Source organism: Ambystoma mexicanum, chromosome 10, assembly GCF_040938575.1.
Source record: "Ambystoma mexicanum isolate Mex_15411 chromosome 10, UKY_AmexF1_1, whole genome shotgun sequence".
Lineage (NCBI taxonomy): Eukaryota > Metazoa > Chordata > Amphibia > Caudata > Ambystomatidae > Ambystoma > Ambystoma mexicanum.
The window spans coordinates 172,118,768-172,141,857 of NC_090932.1; the positions used below are offsets into that span (position 1 = coordinate 172,118,768).

Here is a 23,090-nt window from a genome sequence, read left to right on the forward strand (position 1 = left end):
CCACGTCCTGACACTCTGCCTCAAAAAACCTAAGGCAGCGATCGTCTCCATCAGGCAACCCTCAACTCATACTCAGGCAACTGGCACATCTTCTCTTTTCCTATCTGAGTGGGCATACTTCCCTACTCTCTCCAACCTGCTACTACTAGGTGACTTCAACATCCACCTAGATTCCCCTTGCACAGCAACCACCCTGTTCACTAACCTCTGCTCCTCCCTATCCCTCTCCATTCGTCCGTCTGGCCCTACCCATTCTGCTGGACACACGCTAGATGCCATCATCGATCCAATCTCACCTTCTCTTCTCCCCTGGTCACCCCTCTCTCTGGGTCTGATCGCTCTCTCCTCACCTCCCACTTGGGTCCATAAATGGCCCTGTGACAACTCTCCTCATAAAGCTCTGCCAACCTTGTTCACGAACATCCGTCCGATTAAACGAGCGTTAGCTGCCACCTTCTCTTCCACCTTCATTCCCCCTTGCCCACCCAAAACAGATGTTTCCGCTGATTCTGCCCTCAGCAACCTCTATCTGTCCATCACCAACACCCTTGACATCCTTGCCCCAGACGTGGGGATCGGCCTGAAACCTGCCTCCAAATGTAACACCTGGTACAACTCTGATCTTGCAGACCAAAAACACAATTGCACGGCTGCTGAACGGAAGTGGCACACTACAGGCTTACCCTGTGACAAAGTGGCCTGCCACCTGATCCAGAGACACTACAGACTCTCCATCCGTGCCAAAAAAAGAGCCCACATTCAGGCACAAGTGTCCAGTGCATCCAACAACATGGCTGAACTCTTCAAAATCTGCAGGGAACTTGCCAACCCATCCGCAGCATCCTCTGCACCTACTCCTTCCAGGCCCTCTGCAATGCACTCGCTTCTCACTTCACTTCCAAAACCCAGGACATACTGAACAGCATTGTCACGCACTCTCCCAACCCAACCCTTCCCTTCTGGCCCCCCGCCATACACCGTCCTCCTTTCCCTCCCTCACTCCTGTCTCCCTCTGAAGAAGCCACCCGAGCTGTCAACTCCATGAAGGTCTCGTCAAAATAGGTTGCTCCTTGTTCCTCCAGAACCATCAAGGAAACAACAACAATAAAACCCTGCAGACCCTTCCTACCCAGCCAACTACCGCCCCATTCCCATCGCCTGCTTCCTGGGAAAACTTCTTGATAAACTGGCCCTACCCCAACTCAACTTTCATACCGTACTTGTTGGCGGTGTACAGGACCACCGGTCTAGATTCCGAGCATTCAGAGGCATGAAAACTGCTCTTCTGAATACCTGTGAAGAACTGCTCTCATCTCTTGACTCCAATTCCTCTGCTGTCCTCAGCCTTCTTTATCTCTCTTCTGCATTCAACACAGTGAATCATTCCATCCTCATAAAAAGGCTCCATGACACCATTGGCATCTCGAGCGGGCACTGGACTGGCTTACCTCCTTTCTAACTGACCGTTCCTCCAAAACCATTCTGGGCCCTTTCTCCTCCCCTTCTTCCTCCTCCTCTACTTGTGGCATCTCACAGGGCTCCATTCTTTCGCCCTGGCTCTTTAACATATACCTTTCTCTGCTGGCACGACTCATTTTCCCCTCCTACCCCAACTTCCAGTGCTATGCTGACGATACACAACTTTTCTTCAAACTTCCCACTGACACCCTTGCACCCTCCTTCATCCCTGACTGCCTCTCTGCCAATTAGAGGACACATTACTTTATATTCATCTTTGCCTTTTAGATGAAAATAGAATAGATAGTCGAGAATTAAAGGATAGTTTGAATGGCATATACAAATCTCTACACAAGGGGCCAAATTACTCATTGTAAGATAGTTAAGATATACTCACATAAAATACTATACTAAATCAACATTAGTCAATTCAATATCATTTATGGTTCTTTTCTCTCCCTTTATTTTTCTCCTCATTAATCCCTATGAACTCAAGCATAGACAGTGATTTATTTTAAGCAAACATATGTGGTTTGATACAAGGGAATTGTACTCAATTGAACAACTACATATATGATGTCATGCTAAATGTAAATTCAGATACTTGAACAATGTACTTAAGTGCAACATGTTGAAACTATAAGACCACTACGGTCTCTCTATCATTGAAGAGAATACGCACTTGGATGAAGCACACTTCTGAGAATTGCTTATTGACGTACCAAGGTGAAATGAATCTTGACTAATAACATTTGATGACATATGTAAAAATGTATGATGTGATGGAATCATCGACCATTAGGGTCTCTTTCGCCTTGAGACAGCCCTCAATCAGGTAAAACATATGCACGTGCCCCAATAAGTTGATATTGGCATTGTGAACCTTTAGGTAACTGTAAAATTAATTTATACACCTATTGCACATGTAAATATTTGCAATAAATATAGTATTTATTTTCAAAATTGATTGTTTGAATAGAAATGTATGGTTTATCTAAAAAAACACGACTCAGCACATATTACCTAACTGTTTATGCTACAAATGTTTACTCAGATAAGTCTCTCTGTGAATAATGGTCTATGTTATAGTATTTTTGTGATTTTCTTTGAAGTACCTAAAAAGTGTTTGATTCTTCCTTTCTGTATCCACAACTACAGATTTACTTGCCTTTCGACTCCTGGTTTATTCCCTTTATATAACTTTACTTCTCTTCTCTCTATTGGTTTACTCTCCTGCCAGAATATTGTTTAACTTTTCACTCTTGGTTTATTCTCCTGCCCGGATACTGTTTCATTTCCCACTCCTGGTTTACTTTCCTGCCAGGTGTAACGCTCACCTGATTCCCGTAGAGGCGCCGGTCTTGACTGGGCGTATACCGTATCTTCAAAGGTGATGTGTAACACGGCTGGCTCTTTGGGCTGGACCTCTGTGCACTGTATGTCTGACTCGAAGGGTAAGATGTCTGCAGATAGAAAATATGGGATTAATGAACTGGGTTATTGAATGTCTCTCTCTTCTTCCCTTTCTCTTCTCCTGTAGAACCCCGAAGGTTAACGTTCTCACCTTAGGTAAGTGAACGCCGTGCTCTCCATCTGCCTCGGGGCAGGGTGCTGTAACCAGTTTCTTCACTGGATAAGGGGAGCAGGCCTCTTGACTTCAGAGGACTGCTGTCCGTCGTTTACTGCACGAACGGTAAGTTTCGAGTAATTTTAATGTCTTTAAAGTCTTTAGTAATGATGTCTCTTGTTTTGCAGGGTTCCGGCGATGGTGGATGACGGGCTCAAGTGAGTTGAAGATGGAGCCCGTGTGATGAATAGAAGCGCCTGGAAGCACGTAAGTAAGCGCTTGTTGCCTGCTTCACGATGCGCTCTAACTGTCTTTTTATTTTGCAGGTACAAGTTCGGAGCGGCTGCAGGGAGCCGGAATACCCACTGGGTTAGATGTGGAAAGGAGTAATGGCACGTGAGTATTAAAGTTCCCCAATGTCTTTAAACGCACCTTGTTTTGTCTTTCAGATGCGGGTTGCAGCGCCGAAGGCCTCCGGAGCGTGCGAAGAGTTGGTAAGCTTTTGTCTTTCAGATGCCGGAATGCAGTGTGAAGACCTCCGGAGCGCACGAAGAGTAAGTAAGCCTTTGTCTTTCAGATGTCGGAATGCAGCGCGAGGCGTTGGTGACAGCCGATGGACCAGGTAAGTGAAGAGCTGTCACTGAAGACCGTAATGCTAACCTGTTCTTTCTTGTCTTTATAGGTGTTGCTGAAGACTGGATTCAGGATGGTAAGCCTTTTTCCTTAGGCCCAGGATCAGATGCAGAAGACACGATGAGCGTTCTGCTGCAGAGGATGTAGCATAACGCAAAGCAAGATTCATCCATCGGGTGTGGTTTAAATAGCCTCCTGTAGTGCTTAGGTGTCTCCTTCCACAGCCACGCCTAGGTAAGAAAAGAGTTCCTGCTTTCCAGAAGAGTTCCAGTGTTCTGAACCTAGGGAGTGGCTCCTGCCCCACCCAACAGGAAAAGTAGTTCCAAACAGAAGAGGATCAGAGGCTCAACTGGCAGGCAAGTAAGCAGCATGGTCTGCTGCAGGTAAGTCCACCCAAGCATTATGAGCCCGGCGCTTCCAGCGCTGGGACTGGGCATATTTATGAGCCTGGTGCCACTGGCGCCAGGACTGGGTCCAAAAGGTCCCAATTGGGACTGGTTGGCACTCGGAACCTGGGTTATGGATCTGCTTCCAAGGGAGTTGGGAAAACCCTGACCTTTTGGAAGCAGAGATCATGACAGTACCCCCCCTCAAGGCCCCTCCCAAACCGGGCTTCTCCGGGGGTTTTGGCTTGTCAGGAAATGTTCAGTGAAATCTTTTGATTAAGAGAAGAGTGTGGACATATTCAGCAGGTTCCCAGGATCTCTCTTGGGGGCCGTAGCCTTTCCAGTCAATTAGGTAAAATAGTTTAGATTTGGAGATCTTGGAGTCCAGAATGCTTTTGACTTCAAACTCGAGTTCTCCATCAACTAGGATAGGTTTTGGAGATTTAGTTAGTCGGGTTTGAGGTTGCACGGGTTTTAATAGAGAGACGTGGAAGACCGGATGTATCTTCATGTGCGGGGGCAAGTCCAACTTGACCGCTACTGGGTTTACTATGGTAGTGATGGAATAGGGACCAAGGTATCTTGGGTTGAATGTGCGTGGCCCTTTTAGAGGTAGATATTTGGTGGATAACCAGACTTGATCCCCTACTTGATATTGAGGGGCTTCCTTCCGATGTTGATCTGCTCCTTTCTTGTATTGTTCTTTAGCCCTTTGAAGGTGAGAAACAGCTTCCTTAAAGGCTTGGGTGATTGTAGAATGCAGGTAGTCTACTGCTGGTGTTTCAAGATCTTGGAGGGGATCCAACTCCGAGGTTCGAGGGTGACTGCCGTACAAAAGAAAAAACGGGGTTTTCCCAGTTCCTGAATGGACAGAGTTATTGTAGGCATATTCGGCTATCCAAAGGATGTCTTTCCAAGTTTTTTCAGTTTGTTGCAGCATGCAGCGTACATACTGTTCCAGAGTTTGATTGGTCCTCTCGGTTTGTCCGTCGGTCTGAGGGTGGTGACTGGTCGATAGTCTCACATCAATTTGAGCCGACCGACAGCAACTTTGCCAAAAATGAGAAATAAATTGGCTACCTCGATCCGAAATTAGAACCGAAGGAAAACCGTGCAGTCGGACGATGTTTTCGAGAAATTCTCGGGCCAGAGTTGCTGCTGTTGGCAAGCCTTTGAGCGGAATGAAATGCGCCATCTTGGAGAATAAGTCCACGATTACTAGAATAGTATTGTATCTGGAGCATGGAGGTAGATCGGTGATGAAGTCCATAGAAAGCGTATGCCAAGGGCGAGGTGGGATGTCAATAGGGCGTAAGAGGCCTGCTGGTCTTTCCTTTTGACTCTTGTTTTGGGCGCATACTCCACAGGACATTATAAAGTCTCTGATATCTTTTTTCCAAGACGGCCACCAGAAGTAGCGCTTGATCTTTTCTGAGGTCTTGGCTATACCGGGATGTCCTTCCATTAAAGAATCGTGATAACAAGAGATTACTTTTTTCTGTAAATCTGTGCTGGGTAGGTATAATCGTTCTTGGAAATACAATAAGTTGTCCTTTACTGCAAAGTCCTTTCCCTGCAGATGGCAATTCTGTATGTCTGCTGGAGTTACAAGTTGCCTGGCTTTATCCTTAACTTCCTCTATGGATTGTGTGGCGATTACACCCAGAATTCTTTGTTCGGGAATGATTGGTACAGGTTTAGGGTTGATCAAGTGTTCTTCTACTCCCATCCGAGAAAGGGCATCAGCTTTACCGTTTTTTGTACCAGGTCGATAGGTAATTATGAAGTCAAACTCGGCAAAGAATAATGCCCAACGGAGTTGTCTAGAGGATTGGGCTTTTGCGGTTTTCAAATATTGCAGGTTTCGGTGATCCGTAATCACAGTAACGGTGTGTCGGGCCCCCAGCAGATAATGCCGCCAAGCCTTAAAGGCAGACTTGATAGCCAGAAGTTCCTTGTCAGTAATCGTGTAATTGATTTCAGGAGGCGAGAATTTGCGGGACCAAAATGCCACGGGATGCAACTGATTAGTTAACGGGTCCTTTTGTGATAGAACTGCCCCCATGGCAAGGCTTGAAGCATCAGTTTCCACAATGTAGGGGAGTTCGGGGCGAGGGTGTTTTAAGATTGGTGCAGAGATAAATTTAGTCTTCAAATCCTGGAAAGCTTGTTCCGCCTCGGTAGACCATTCAAAACGTTTGTTTTTCTTTAACAAGGCAGTGATGGGCTGGACTATTCGAGAGAATTTGGGGATAAACCTGCGGTAAAAGTTAGCGAAACCTAACATGCTTTGCACACCTTTTACGGAGGATGGTGATGGCCATTTGAGAACTGCATCGACCTTCTTTGAATCCATACGCACTCAGCCAGGTGATAATATGAATCCCAAGAATTCAACTTCAGTCACGTTGAAAACACATTTTTCCAACTTAGCGAAAAGTTTGTGTTGACGCAATCTTTCGAGGACCATTTTCACGTGTTTCCGATGTTCAGATTCCGATGAAGAATAAACGAGGATGTCGTCAATGTAAACAACAACACACACATCTATGAGCTCTCTGAGGACATCGTTCATAAAATATTGAAAGGCGGCCGGGGCATTGCAAAGTACGAAGGGCATGACCTGATATTCAAATAGCCCATACTTGGTGCGGAAAGCCGTCTTCCATTCATCGCCCTCTTTTACTCGTACCAAGTGGTAAGCTCCTCTAAGATCCAGCTTTGTATATATGCATGCTTTTCTGACTTGGTCCAGGAGTTCAGGGATCAAAGGTAACGGATATCTATTCTTAACGGTGATCTGGTTCAGGGAGCGATAATCTATACAAGTTCTAAGGTCTCCTTCCTTTTTTGGAACGAAGAACAAAGCTGAAGAAGCAGGGGACTTGGAAGGACGAATAAACCCATTTGCCAGGTATTGATCCAGGTATTGTCGAAGGTGAAGGTTCTCAGGCTCGGTGAGGGCATAAATTCTACTACAAGGAGGAGTAGATCCAGGTATCAGGTCTATCTGGCAGTCATAAGACCTATGAGGAGGTAGAGAGTTAGCCTGATCCTTCCGGAAAACATCTTGGTATTCCAGGTATTCAGGAGGTAACTGGGGAGTCTCTGAAGAAATTGCTGCCAGTGCAACACCAGGTGGAGGGTGACAAGTAGAGACACATTCTGGAAACTGGACCGTTCTTGCTCGCCAATCGATCAGAGGATTGTGTTTCTCTAACCAAGGTATTCCTAGAATAATCTGAAACTGAGGGGCCTTGATCACATCGAACACGATCTTCTCATGGTGTCCATCTTGACTTACTAGAGTCATTTCTTGAGTGGTATGCGTTACTGGCCCGGAGGCTATCTCCGTACCATCCACCTTAGTAATGACGTTCTTTACAGCCTTGGGACAAAGAGTTAGATTCATCCTCAAAACCATTTCATGATCCACATAATTGCCGATGGCACCGCTGTCGACATAAGCTTCAATTGCATGTAATCGATCCGGATTATCAGGGCTAATGAGGACCATAGGTATCACGAAATGCGAGGTCACAGAACTGGTTTTCACGCTCGGCTAGAGGACCTCTATTCTTGTCGGGCGAGGTCGTTTCCCTGCTCAGAGTTTGTAACTTTGGTAACTGCAGCTCCTACTGCCTTCTTGGCAGGTTTCACCGGACAGTCTCGAAGAAAGTGCCCTGAGTTTCCGCAATAGAGGCATAATTGCAACTGTTTTCTCCTTTCCCGCTCCTTTTGTGTTAGAGGACCTTTCAGACCCCCTATTTGCATGGGTTCCCCCGGAGTCTACTCCTTTGGAAGGAGTTGGCGGTTTGGAAAATACTCGAGCATCAAACTTGGAACGATCGGCCTTCCTGTTCTGCAGTCTGTGATCTATTTGAACGACTAAGTCTATATAGTCCGAACAGTCTTGTGGGGGATTCACTACTTGGGCTAACACATCTTTGAGCTCTCCACGTAGACCTCTATAAAACAGCGTAATCCTTTTGTCCTCAGGCCATTGAGTTTCCACTATCAGTCTGTTGAAAGACGCAATATAAGCCAAAAGGTCTTGATTACCTTGTCGCAACGAAAGAAGCTCATTGTCCAAGGCCTGCCCCTGTGAATGTCTTGCGAACAGTTTTTCCATACTGAGCTGAAAAGCTTGAAAATCATGGAGGACCGGATCATCTTGATTTACTAGAGGGATCGACCAGTCTGCCGCATTGCCACTAAGGTACGAAAGCACGAAAGCTACTTTAGCTTGATCAGTTGGAAAGGCTGCTGGCCGGCATAAGAAATGCAACCGGCACTGATTGATAAATACTGCAAACCTCTTTGGGTCACCAGAAAATCGTTCGGGCGGAGCCAGAGGTACATTCCCAGGTAGGTTGATCTGCACTGGATTCATAGAGGATGTAGAAGGAAGATTTCCCCCAGATGCGGGTAACGGGGTCTGTCCGGCTTGTGACTGTAGCAATTGTCTAGCGAGATCATCTGTTCGCTCCTTGGAAATAATCAGTTCCCTTCTTAGAGCGTTCGTTTCCTGACGGGCTGCATGCACTTCTGCCCTTAGTTCCCCAAGTAACTGGGCTAGCTGGTCGGTATCCGAGGTTTCCATAGCGCCTGGACGGGAGTTTTGTGGTGGGCTTTGCGTTCTGTAACGCTCACCTGATTACCGTAGAGGCGCCGGTCTTGACTGGGCGTATACCGTATCTTCAAAGGTGATGTGTAACACGGCTGGCTCTTTGGGCTGGACCTCTGTGCACTGTATGTCTGACTCGAAGGGTAAGATGTCTGCAGATAGAAGATATGGGATTAATGAACTGGGTTATTGAATGTCTCTCTCTTCTTCCCTTTCTCTTCTCCTGTAGAACCCCGAAGGTTAACGTTCTCACCTTAGGTAAGTGAACGCCGTGCTCTCCATCTGCCTCGGGGCAGGGTGCTGTAACCAGTTTCTTCACTGGATAAGGGGAGCAGGCCTCTTGACTTCAGAGGACTGCTGTCCGTCGTTTACTGCACGAACGGTAAGTTTCGAGTAATTTTAATGTCTTTAAAGTCTTTAGTAATGATGTCTCTTGTTTTGCAGGGTTCCGGCGATGGTGGATGACGGGCTGAAGTGAGTTGAAGATGGAGCCCGTGTGATGAATAGAAGCGCCTGGAAGCACGTAAGTAAGCGCTTGTTGCCTGCTTCACGATGCGCTCTAACTGTCTTTTTATTTTGCAGGTACAAGTTCGGAGCGGCTGCAGGGAGCCGGAATACCCACTGGGTTAGATGTGGAAAGGAGTAATGGCACGTGAGTATTAAAGTTCCCCAAGTCTTTAAACGCACCTTGTTTTGTCTTTCAGATGCGGGATGCAGCGCCGAAGGCCTCCGGAGCGTGCGAAGAGTTGGTAAGCTTTTGTCTTTCAGATGCCGGAATGCAGTGTGAAGACCTCCGGAGCGCACGAAGAGTAGGTAAGCCTTTGTCTTTCAGATGTCGGAATGCAGCGCGAGGCGTTGGTGACAGCCGATGGACCAGGTAAGTGAAGAGCTGTCACTGAAGACCGTAATGCTAACCTGTTCTTTCTTGTCTTTATAGGTGTTGCTGAAGACTGGATTCAGGATGGTAAGCCTTTTTCCTTAGGCCCAGGATCAGATGCAGAAGACACGATGAGCGTTCTGCTGCAGAGGATGCAAAATAACGCAAAGCAAGATTCATCCATCGGGTGTGGTTTAAATAGCCTCCTGTAGTGCTTAGGTGTCTCCTTCCACAGCCACGCCTAGGTAAGAAAAGAGTTCCTGCTTTCCAGAAGAGTTCCAGTGTTCTGAACCTAGGGAGTGGCTCCTGCCCCACCCAACAGGAAAAGTAGTTCCAAACAGAAGAGGATCAGAGGCTCAACTGGCAGGCAAGTAAGCAGCATGGTCTGCTGCAGGTAAGTCCACCCAAGCATTATGAGCCCGGCGCTTCCAGCGCTGGGACTGGGCATATTTATGAGCCTGGTGCCACTGGCGCCAGGACTGGGTCCAAAAGGTCCCAATTGGGACTGGTTGGCACTCGGAACCTGGGTTATGGATCTGCTTCCAAGGGAGTTGGGAAAACCCTGACCTTTTGGAAGCAGAGATCATGACACCAGGATATTGTTTCACCTCTCACTCCTGGTTTACTCTCCTGCCACTATATTACTTTACTTCTTGTTTGCCTGGTGCACTAACCTGCTAGGGCTTTTGCTCTCCTCATTCACTCTTTCTCTTATCAACTTTATGATTGTACTCCAAAGTTGGGTCACTGACCCTTTCTTGTCAAAGTTTGCATCAATATTATTTCAGTCTTTCAAGTATTGGGTGTGCAACCCGTCCTCAGGACTCGTTGTATGTATTTAATTTCTTCCTTTCACTGGTTGGGCTTCTAACCCTCTTTCAGCCTTATCAATATGTTTGTCAATTTCTCATGTCAAACACAACATCTGCTCTTCTTTCAGTACTGTTCGTATATGTATCTCTTCAATATTTAAGACATTGGGTCGCCAATCCTTCTTTCATAAAGTTCTCATTCGTATCCGTGTTTTTAATATTCACTCTTGGTTTCCCGTACTTTGTCAGTTCGACGCGGCAAGCATTTGCACACACTCTTGTAACCCATTAATTCTCATTGGACCTCATTATGAGTCTGGCGGTAATCCTTCTGGTGCTTCTGGCGGGTTGCCACCGGACTCATAACATTTTTCCGGCGATTGACTTCCCTGTGCCACTGGGACATTACAAGTCCGGAGGCCTGGGATGTCAGGCGCCGGTAAAATGTTAGTCCCCATTCCCGAGGAGTCCCATAAGACCCCATGGGAGTGGGGACTCGGAAGCACCGACACTGATGCTAATGGTGCCGGTGCCTCCGTGATGAGTCTGTCTACCGTGGCCGCTGCGCCCGGCAGGGTCAGACCTGTCAGGTGCAGCAGGCCCGGCAGGCAAACTTGTAGTGTGCTGGACCGGAAACAAGGGTGCGGGTGAGCTTACTGGCACCCTTGTTTCTGGACCGGCAAACTTGTAATAACCCATTGTATTTATTTGTATTTGTATTTATTTGAAATGTATATAGCGTCTTAATCCAAAGCGCTGTACATAGCATCAAAAGGGTACAATAATATGAAGTTTAGCAAAAACAGTCAATTATATTAATCAATAGAAATAGCTGACATCCTAACCTCTGATGACATAGACTTCCTTGCCTTCACAGAATCCTGGCTGAATGAGGCAGCAGGCCCAGCCCTCACATTAGCCATACCAGATAATTATCAGCTAATCAGAATGGACAGACCTAATGCCAGAGGAGGTGGTTTAGCTATTATAGCAAAAGCCAACCTCGCCTTAAGACTTCTAAGTCTACCCCCACTTAAATCATGTGAACTACTCACCGCCAAATTGCCTATCTCCCACTGCTGTACCTTAACAATGTACCTAATATACAGGCCACCAGGGCCTATCGGCACCTTTGAGGAGGACCTATCCAGTCTCCTAGCCAATAACACCAAAAACTCCTCTCAATTACTTATACTGGGCGACTTTAACTTAGGATTCAATGATCCCGAGGACAAACAAGCCCAAAAAATAGCGACAATGCTTGCTGAACATGGCTCGACTCAAAAAGTCCTCACTCCAACCCATCAAAAAGGAAGGACCCTAGACTGAGTTGTCACTTTGAATTGCTCTACCACTATTATTAAAACTACCCCTCAACCATGGACTGACCACCACTTAATCGACTTCTCCATAACTATAGATAAGCAAATATCCAAAGATAAAGTTATGGCACCTCCTCTCCCTACTAGATCCCAAAAAAATATCACACCTGGCAAACTCCTACCACTCCTCCTCCCCACTATCAATGCTCTCCCAGGCAACTTAGATCCGATCTCCTTGTGGATCTTTACAACAACACTATGACTAAGGCCCTTGACACTATTGCGCCACTCAAGCCACTGATGAAAACACATTGCAACTAAATCACTTTGCAAACAACTACAAAAAAGAAATGATCTAAAAAAGATCTTTTCAACAAAAGAATCTCTAACGCCAGTACCAACACCAAGGAATTGTTTGTGATCCCTCGGGAATTAGAATCCCCTATACCCCCTCCTGACAATGTACCCAAAGACAAACAATGATGCACCAGCATCCAGAATGCCCTAGCCAATAAAATAACCACACTTCAAATTAAAACTGCCAAAAAAAAAAAAAGCTTCCTTGCCTCCTACCGGGACGCCACTGACCAGCCCTACTAAAGACACGCCCGGTCCAGCACCGTTGAAATTCACCAAAGTATCCATCCAGGAAACTGAAAACATTATTGCATCTCTGAAGCCTTCTAATTGCAACAGTGACAATTGCCCTGCCCAACTAATCAAGGATGCTGCAAGAGACTTAGCCCCCTTCATCTCAACATTAATTAATGCCTCCTTCTCAACTAATACTGTCCCAAGTTATTTAAAAGAGTCATGGGTTTTACCTCTTCTCAAGAAACAAACTCTATACCCGGCCATCCCCACCAACTTTAGGCCTATTACCACGGTATCCTTCCTTCTCAAGATAATTGATAGAGTAGCCTATCTACAAATTCAGAACTATCTTGAAGCCAACCAGCTCCTGGGCTCCCGCCAATCCGGCTTTAGACCACAACATGGTACGGAGACGGCCTTAATTGACCTCAAGACACAAATTGATGAGCTTAACGACAAAGGAAACACTGCCATGCTGCTCCTTCTCGACCTGTCGGCAGCCTTTGACGTGGTGGACCATGCAGTGTTATGCAAACACCTAGCATCGGCTGCCCACTTCTCGAACGAAGCCATAGCTTGGGCCCAGTCATTCCTTGACAATAGAACAATGCGAGTTTTCTCCACATCAGCATCGGCGGACCCAATCCAGACAGCATGCAGTATTCCACAAGACTCATGTGTCTTGCCAACTATGTATAATATATTTACCAAGCCCCTATTTGACAAATTTGACAGACTGGGTGTCACCTACACGAATTACGCAGATGACACCCAGATCCTCATTCCCCTTTAGGGCAACTTTGTCTCTGATACGGCCTTGGTAAATGAAATATACCTCCTCATTCAGGCATGGATGGCAACCCACGGCCTATGCCTGAATGATGATAAAACAGAGATCCTGATTCTTGGCTCTGCTACGAACCTAAAAAAACTAGACACCAACTACTCTGCTTTCAATATCGATGGCAATATAATCACAGTAGCTAAAGAAGTGAAAAGGATTTTACCTTGACTCCACCCTAACTTTGAAAAAACAGGAAAACTCCCTGGCATCATCTACCGCCTATACCTGTAAACTTATTAGATCATGCAAACCATTTCGAACACAATCCAGTTGCATTATCCTCGCCAATGCCCTAATACTATCAAAACTAGATTATTGCAAAGCCTTATACCTAGGAGCCAAAAAATACATCACTAACAAAATCCAGACACTGCAAAATAACGCCCTCAGAAAAGCCCTGAACTTACCTACTAGAGAACATGTATCCAATATGAGAAGAGATCACCACTGGCTAAAAATAAGTGACAGGATCCTACTTAAAAAAGTCTTGCTAACGTTCAAGTGCGTCAATAACGCAGCTCCCCCGTACCTTACAGAGAGAATAGTTAGAAGAACATCAACTCGCCCCTCCAGAGCGGCTAATTCCCACTGCCTACAGATACCTAGATTCGGGTTGAAAAAACAGGCAGAAATAGTTTCCTGGTAAAAGCTGCCCAGTACTGGAATGCACTCCCACTTGATCTTAGAATAGAGCAGTCCTACTACAGCTTTAGACGTAATACTCTTAACTGGCTACGCTCCAACGACCAGTATGACTAACCAACATGCACTTGCCTCTAAACCTTCTCCCGCTCTTGCATGTACCCCTGTATCCCGATTCTTGTACTCATGTATGTATCAACTTCACCTGGTCCGCCGATTTTGCAATGTATGTATGTTACTGTGTAACTAAGCTTTAAGTATCCTTTGTACTCTGTTTCGCCCAGTTACATAATGGTTTGGTGCGCCCTACAAATTAATAAACAAACAAACCATGCTGGGGTAGATGAGATTTCAACGATTTGCAAAAGACAGGATATACAGAGATAGAACGTAGAGGAAGGGCATTCCAAGACAAAGGGGCAAGAAGAGTAAATGTGCGAAAGCGTGACTGCACACATGGAGGACGAGGAACTACAAGCAGAAATTGAGAAATACAGCAGAGAGAATGAGAAATAGTATCGAACATACCAATAGAGTAGAAATAGTCAGGTGCAAGACCATAAAGAGATTTGAAGACGAGACACAAGAAATTGAATTTGTGCTGAGCTTGATAAGAGAAAACAGATTTCAAAGGAGCAAGTCGAGTAAGTGGAAGATCAAAGAGTGCAGTAGAACAGTAAAAAAAAGCATGAGAAAATTAAGGAAGAAATCAGTAGCTTAGTAGCATCAAAAATCAAGAAGGAACAGGCTTTTCAAATGTGATATAAGTGAAAGCGACAGGCGCGCAAAGATAAAGAAATGTGGTGTTTAAAAGATAGAACAGTGTCAAGGTAAAGTCCCAGATTACGAGCAGTAGATGAAATAGGAAGCATAGAGGGGGCAATAAAATAAAAGGAGGAGGTAGAAGAGAAGGAATGGTATTAGAAGGAAACTAAAGAACTTTTGTTTTAGCAGTATTAAGTGTAAGATAATGAGAAGACATCCAAAATGTAATAGCAAAAAGACAATTGATTGTGTACATCAGATACAAAGGAAGATAAAGCCAGAACAGGCTGGGTGTCATCAGCATAGAAATGATGTGAAAGACCCAAAGAAGAAATCACTACAGCCAGGGGTGAAGTATAGAGAGAGAAAAGAAAAGGACTAATAACAGATCCTTGCAGGACACCGTGAGCAAGAGACAGAGAGTCACAAGTTGTCCCAGCCCATGGAACAGAATATGTCCTATGGGACAGGTAGGACCTAAACCAGGAAAGAACAGAGCAGAAGAACCAAAGGATAAGAGGGAAGCTAGTCGAAGTGAGTGATCAACTGTGTCAAATGCAGCGGATAGGTCTAACAAAATGTGAAGAGAGGAGTGCTTAGAATAACATTCTGTAAGTAAAGAATTCCGAACTGATAGAAGAGCCACTTTAGTAGAATGCAAAAGACAGAATCCAGACTGAAATTGGGGAAGAATATAGTTATTAGAAACAAAAGTAGAAACTTGAGAGTAGAAAATAGTAGTTTAGAAAGATAAGGTGAAAGAGAAATAGGATGAAAGTTAGAAGCAAGAGAGGGATCAGCAGGTGTCTTTTTTAGAACTGGAATAGTTGAAGCATGGTGGAAGGATGATTGAAAAGTGAAGGCCAGGAGCCAAATATTGAAAAAGGTTGTGAGGTAAGAAAGGAGAGCGGGATAGACTTTAGGAATAAGGACAGAGGGAATAGAATCAGTGGGTGAAGTAATAGGATGAGCCTGAATCAGCAAAAGAGAGGTCTCCTCATTAGTAATAGTAGTAAAACAAGAAATAGAAGCAGTAGGAGTGAAGTGGGACGGAAATGTACTATTTGTGTAGAAGAAGAAGAAGAATTGACGGTGATGCAGAGAGATGTCACCTTTGAAGAAAATAATAAAGCCATGTAAGAAGCTAATAGAGTAGAATTGACTGACTAGTCTGGTGGAGAAAGGAGATGAGAGAGAGTTTGGAATAGACGTCTAGGATGAGATGATTGTGCATGTAGATCAGAAAAATAGGAACGGTTAGCTGAAAGAAGACAATCGTCGTAAAAGGCATGATATGAATAATATGAGTTGTAATCACCCATAGACTTAGATTTAAGCCAGCGTCTCTCAAGGCGACAGAGAACACAGCGCATGGACTGAAGGTGGGTGGAAAGCCAAGGCTGTGAAGGTTTCCGAGATGGGTCGAAAACAGAAGTAGGATAGACAGCATCAAGAGATAAAGAAAGTGAAGAAAACAGAGCCGAAGCTGCCTTGTTAGCGGACAAGGCTGCAAATGTAGAATGAGAAAGTAGTACAGAGATAAATAATGAGACAAAAAGTGGGGTATTGAAACTTCACAGATCATGCCGACGAAATGAAGGAGAAGAAGGAAAAGAAGAAGAGACTGGTGATGTGGGAAGAATTGAAACAGAAAGAAGACCATAATCAGAAAGATAAACAAGGAGGGATGAGACAGATAAGGTGGACATAAGGGGGAGGAAATAAAATAAGATCAAGACAAGAACTAGAAATGTGACAAGAGGAGAAAGAAAGAATCAAGAATAGAAAGAAAGTGAAGAGAAGAGTGAACAGAAGAAAGATGAAAATTACAATCTCCTAAAAGTATAAGAGGAGTAGTAGACGGAAAATTAATGGAAAGAAGATTGTCAATGTGTTCATAAAATGAACCAACTGCCCCACGTGGGCGATAGATAAGCAGGAATGAAATAGAGTAAGGCTTAGAAAAAGTGGCGTATGAATTCAAAGGAAGAAAAACTAGAGAGAGGAGAAGAAGAAGGAACAGTTGTGAAACATGAACGATATACGATGCCAAGGCCTCCACCGCGAGTAGAGGAGCATGGGGGTATGACCAATACAAGTCCCGGAAGTAGTCAAAGAAGCAGGGATGGTAGTATTATATGAGGGGATCCAAGTTTCAGTAATACAGAGAAAACGCAAATTGAGTCTTTGAAATAAGTTAAGTACTGAGGAGGACTTATTACAAATAGATCTTGCATTCCATAAGCCCAAGTCAACCAGATCGGGGTTAGCAGTACAAGGAGGGTAAATGAGATTTGAGTAGTTCCCAGAGAGGTGAATCGTGAGACATCTGGACAAACCACCGGTGGCATTAAGTTTATGGTCAAAGAGTGGAGGAAGATGACCAGCGTGAGACTGAGACGACCATGAAATGAGTGTGCTGGCAATGAAAGAACAGGCCAGGCTGCCATGAGTCGTGTTGGGAGAATAACTGTGTAGGCAGATGGCAATGCTGATAAGACCTGCTCTATGTTGCTCCCATCCTCGGACAGCTGCAGACTGCAGGGACTTTGCCTGACTTCGCCCAGGCAGAAGTGATGTAGGTATGTCCTGGAGATGGATTGGCCAAATCGGAGCGCGGGGCACACAACGTCAAACAGCCCTAGCAACTGGAACACTAGGAATCACATTGGAGGAACATGCTGCCAAATTGAAGACTGCACGGCTGTGCAGTGAAATGTAAACCAATGCGGAGCCCTCACAACCAGGTATGCAGAGTGAAAAATACGTTCCTTGCAGATGTAAAATCCCCAGTTGCCAGGTCTCCAAGTTGCTGCAGACAGCAGGGACTTTGCCTAACTTCGCCTGGGCTTTGCCCGGACAGGAAGTGATGTAGCTATGTCCTGCAGATCGATTGGCCGAATCGGGGGCAGGGCACACAACGTCACACAGCCCTATCAACGGGAAAGCTAGGAATCACACCGGGGGAGCAGGCTGCCAAATTGATGACTGCACTGCTGTGCAGTGAGTTGTAAACCAATGCACAGCCCTCACAACTGGGTATGCAGAGTGAAAAACACGTTCCTTTCAGATGTAGAATCATCAGTTGCCAGGTCTCCAAGTCACCGCAGACAGCAGGGACTTTGCCTGACTTCCATTTGGGCTTACCGGGCAGCTCTGGCAGTCTTTCTCTCCCCCTTTCTGTTTCTCTGCTGGTCCGCTGACTAGGCATGCGCCCTGTCATCCGGTCCTCCTTTCTTTTCGCATCTTTCACTCTGGGCACCTTCCACGGTTCCGGATCACTGGGTGGCATGCTACTTTCAGCACAGTCTCTTCCCTCGCCATCCTCTCTCACCTCCACGCTGCTGCTAACAGTACACGTGTCTCTTGCATCTTGTTCAGCGTTTTCACAAGTCGCCAAAAGCCTCTGATTCTGCCAATCTTTCACACGTCTCTCTCACAGCTGCCACTCTCTTTCTTGCTGGTCAGCTGTGTCAAATTTAAACTTCTGGGCATTGGCCAGCTTTCTCCAAAGACTAGAATGCGGGATTGGTTTACTGCATCCAGTCATCTTCATTACTCCATCTCTTTTCCTTGTCTCAGTATTAAAATGGGGGTGAGGCATAGAGGGCAATTGATTAAAAAAATCTGGGTTTTCTTCTTCCGCACTACAGTAAGCTATACAGGTATACTGAAAAGGCATGTGGATATCAAGTGGGAATTTAACTGCCAGGTTATCTGGGTCTATAATTGGAGATTCTACCTTAACATTACAACATATTATACCAGAATGTCAAAAAGGCAAATGGGTGTTAATAAGTGATACAGGGAAGGGTTATTCTTATCTAATGCTTTTGTTCTGTCCCTCTGGAGTTCGTCCTCCCCTAAGTGGTCCTCCCACATACAGCCCACCCCAGGGTCAGAGTCAGGTAGCTTCTGCCTTTCCATGCCCATGTAAGGGAAGCTTCCCTCAAGAGGATCAATGACGATAGTATTAGATTCATCACAGCACATATAGTCAACATAGGGAGGGTTTACTCTTAACTATGCAGTTACTGATGGCGGCCCTCCTGACCATTGCCTAAACCTCTGGTGGAGAAAAATCTGGGAGATTTGGGCCACTGAGAAAACACCAGCCACCAGGCCTAGATAACTCGTTATCGAAGTTGTCTAGAATATCTATCTATATGTTCATTGCAGATCCCTCACAGTAAGGGAGATGCCGCACATTTAGCATCTCCTTTGGAGTCCCTGTCCACCGAACTGGACATGTGGAGGCACAAAAGTGCTCTACTAACTAAACGGTGCACTCGGCATGATATCTGTACCAAATTGGAGCCTTTAGACTATGGGGTATGCCACAGATAACTCTGAAGAGCATTGCCCGTAAGCAACCTCCTGTTTGCAGAAATCATTAACATCAATCTCCTCAAAACAACAGGGTTCCAATTGTCTGCAACATAACTAGTTGTCTTGCTCCCTGTTTGAGCTTTCGGTCCATCTCAGACTGTCCATGCGCTGGTACCATTTATGTTTGCTTCTAGGCATGTTAGACTGTGTATATTCATTAGTTATCATTGAGCAAGGATTAATCTCTCCAACTGTATACTATCTCTTTCGATATTAGCTTATAGATTTCAATGGTAATGGTCGTATGTACTGAACATTTGTTTGGTTGAATTTCTATTGTAGAACCTTTTTGGAGAGGTTAAAAAAAGAGTCAAGTCTAAAATAATGTTGGTGGGTATTGGAGGGATAGGCGGTAGGCCAGCCTAGTTTCTTGGAACAGGGTAACCTTATGGACAAGCCAGACCAATCAAGGTAGCATTGGCGGCAGTCAAGACTAGGTCTCAGAAGGGGTGAGGACATTACAAATCACTCCCAGTCAAGTGTATATATATTAAAAATACATGTGCATTTATTCAAGTCATTTGAAGTTCAACACAAAGCATTTATCAACAGTAATACCTTTAAACCAATATACCACATATATACAATACCAAGAGGCCTAACGGGTTAATGCACAGAATGGATCCACAAACTAAAAGGAAAGGGGCAAGCAGTGAAAATAGTCTTTAGGCAGTTCTGCAATGATCAATTCCTAACTGAAAGGCAGTCCAGTCCCTACGAAGAGTGGAGCCAAGTGCTCAAATGTACTTTCAAATGCTGGTGCACGCGATAATGCAGAAGGGCGAAAACAGGGTCTCTTGTAGGGTCTGTAGCAGCTCAGAAAGGTAGGTGAGGTGATGCAGAATAGGTTCCCACTATTCGTCGAGGGTCTCCCCAAGAGGGCAGAACAGATACCAGGAGTTGGGAAAGGGACGGTAGCACAGGCTACCTTTGGAAAGGTGAGTGGCCCTCAAGGTACACTTGTGCGTAAAAATTGATGGATGCGCTAGGGGCCACCGCTAAGGGTTGCAAGTACTCACTGACCCCTGACGCACTCCGGACCAAACTTCGGCAGTCAAGTCCACTTCGGTTGCAGGTTCAAATGTGGCAATTTTGCGGCTCTGCGGCTTTCAGCAGCGAAGATACAGCGATGATTCCCTGGTGTGACAGTGGCGATTTCTTCACTCCTGGTGGATGGATCAGGCCAGTTTCACTGTAGCAGGCTTTAGAGCACAGGGTGGTGCAGCAGCAAGGCACCTGCGAAGTTCATCACCACGGCTGGGCGACATGGTAACCACGTGCACTCCGGTTCGGGTGCTCTCTCTTTACTTCAGACCTGGGAATGCCAAGTGTACGAAATTCGGCGTGAGAGTGCCGTGAACACAGAGCTTGCGATGTACCAAGTTTCAAGGGTCTCCTCGAAACGGTAGCGGTTTCAGAGCAAAGGTCCTGCGCAAGCTGGGCAGCCCACTGGTTGCCTAGGGACACTTCCGAAGAGGCTTACTTTCAGGTATAGATGAAGGTGCCGTGAATAGTTAGTCCCACTATTCAAATGGGTCGAAGCGCCTTTGCAGACCTTCTAGTTCGCTCAGATGCAGAGGGGTCCAGCGGGACAACAGCGGGCTGAGGATTCCACACCTTCCAGCGGGTCACCAGCAGTTCCTCGACTCGCCTCTTAGTTTCAGCATGCTTGGATCCTATCCTAGGTTCAGTGAGAACTCAAGAGATTGACCAGGTATGGGTGTTTGGAGCCTTCTCTTATCCAGAATCTCTGTTGCACCAAAATGAAGAGGACCCAATGGGAGATCTGCTCAGACACAGGCACGCCAGACGTGGACCAATCACGGACCACGGTGGTCCCAGTCATTCCCAGCACACCAGACTCTCTGGCACCCATGATGTGTATTGGAACTAGATAGTCCAGCCCACATCTAGGGGGCACACACACAAGGCATGCAGAAGCCTGCAAAAGCTTAGAGTTTCGCAGGAGAATGCATGCCCAAATAAGGACTGACCCGGGTCAATTCGACCTGGGGAAGGTGAAGGGGCAAGATGGCCAAAGGACAGGGACAGGACAAAGAACCTCGTGGCATGGCCATTTTGGAGCCAGGCCACCTTTCTGTGCCAACCGCGGTAAATGCAGTTTGCATGGCAAGAAAGGGTTAAAATTAAGCGATAAGATAAGCTGCCACCAGCCCTGTCCCAGGCACATCTGCACTTCTCCTAAAAAATCCTTGAGGGTGTCTAAGGCCTTTGGAAATGAAAGGAAGACCCAAGCGCACTGCACTGTAAGGTACATTGTGCACTTGTAACATGTTGCAGAAAAGTTGCAACATTGGAAAGGACTAAGGGAATCAAAGTCTCCCATTACTGACTGTCTTTAAGGGCATGTCAGTTTCCCCATAAAATTGCAATAAAGTGAGCGAAAAGCTCAGTGGAGTGCAGCTGAAGGATGTGCTTCACTGGCAAAGTTAGACTATGGTGTTTAAACAGCAGAAGAAAGTTGGGGGGGTACACAACTGGAGGGGAATTACACATAAATGGGAAACTTTCCTAACAGTGTTGTAGCCAAAAATCCAGATAGGTAATGAATGATGTCAGCTCACTTCCAGTTGCATACATTCTAATGCCTGTAGTTTGCAGCCACCACTCCATAGTTTTGGATCAGTGTAAATAGCCAATTCAAGTTTCAGTGCCGCTCAGAATCTGAGATCATTGCAGTTTGGCCCATAAAGAGAGCATATTACAAATGTACTTATGTTTTGATGTCCTACTAGGGTACATTCAGCGATGATTTTAAGGGCCCTGGGTAGATGATTTGGATGAAATAAGATTAATGGCAGGATTAAAGGAAAGAATAGCAACACCTGTAATATTACTGTTCTGGATAGTGATCAAAGTACCTGTGGCTCCAAATTGATTAATTTGCGAGTGTTTTATGCATATGATGAATTTCTTGGAGACAAAGGATGGCTGTTCGGATTCTGTTCCATGCTCTAGAACAAATTTAAATGAATTCTTCATTCATGATCTACTTTCAAAATGAAAGGAACATTACTCAAGTTCCATGCCAGTGTTTCTCTGAGTGATGACGAGTATCTATCTATCTATCTACTGAACTATTTGGTATATCGATACATGGATGGAGAGATTGCTAGATGTTTTACTGAAACTACTATTATTATTACACAAGACATGCATTGATACTGGTGAGTATTGGACCCCTGTCTAGAGCAATGCACACCATTCTCTTTCTTTTTAGCTTTCATAATATTGAACCGGTCTGACTTTCTAGTGCACTGAAAGAAACCAAGCAGTTGTTTATGAAAATGCTGTGATGAAGGCCTATTTAAATCAAAAGTTGTCAACTGCCAACCGGCAACAGGATCACTGAACTGTGTATGTACTCCAGGGTGGATGTTGATGGCATCAGAATAAATTCAATCTAGACATTTAAGTAAGAATTGCGGAGCCTTAAAATACTATTTCAAAAGCAGCCGATTGATGATTTACCAGTAAAGTTTAGGCTTCAAAGACATGCTCCATCACAGTCTTCTGCTGCCTACAGGAGTAATAAACAACTTGTCCTTTTATTCCATTTCTTTAGAGATAGAAAGTGTGGCAAGCTTTATTGCTCAGGAGGAGCTCCAACATTTTATATCCAGCACGCCACTGCATACTTGCCTGGACGTTGCAAAGTTGTAGTCCCCAACTACGGGAATTCGGAGAGTCTTTCAATGGTAACCCCAGGAACAAAATGTGATGATGGAAAGGTAAGTCGCGAAGAGCGCTTCTGTCCTTTGCAGGTTGGTTCTGTGCACTATGCCCAATAGTAGCTCCAAATAAATTGAGAGAGGTATTGTCCCTACAAGACCCACATTCTTGAGTGTGGGGATTTAGTGGTGTCATGGTTGTAATGTTCAATGAATTGGGCTGTTACCAATATGTTACCTACTTTTAAAGTACAGTAACGCTATGAAAATAATTCGAAAAATCTGTCATTAACTTTATCATCCTTGCTTGTATTCGCCATGTTGTGTCTCCTCGTTGTGTGTTGCCTAATGCCACCATTTATTGTCTGGCATATTTAATTTATTTATTAATTTTCCAAACAGTATTATTGTGGAAATGCATAGACAAATGTTTTAACATCAAACGCATTCAAAGCCCAACACATTTCTCCCACTTTTTCCCC

General features: G+C 45.2%; 1 protein-coding gene across 1 annotated transcript in view; it reads left to right on the plus strand.

Annotated features, from left to right (window-relative positions):
- Positions 1–23,090, plus strand: part of LOC138492841 (disintegrin and metalloproteinase domain-containing protein 7-like) — a 731,792-nt gene that overhangs the window by 124,175 nt on the left and 584,527 nt on the right. The window contains exon 3 of the mRNA XM_069620181.1: positions 22,503–22,668. Coding sequence (XP_069476282.1) covers positions 22,503–22,668 — 166 coding nt within the window. The remainder of the gene's footprint in view (positions 1–22,502; positions 22,669–23,090) is intronic.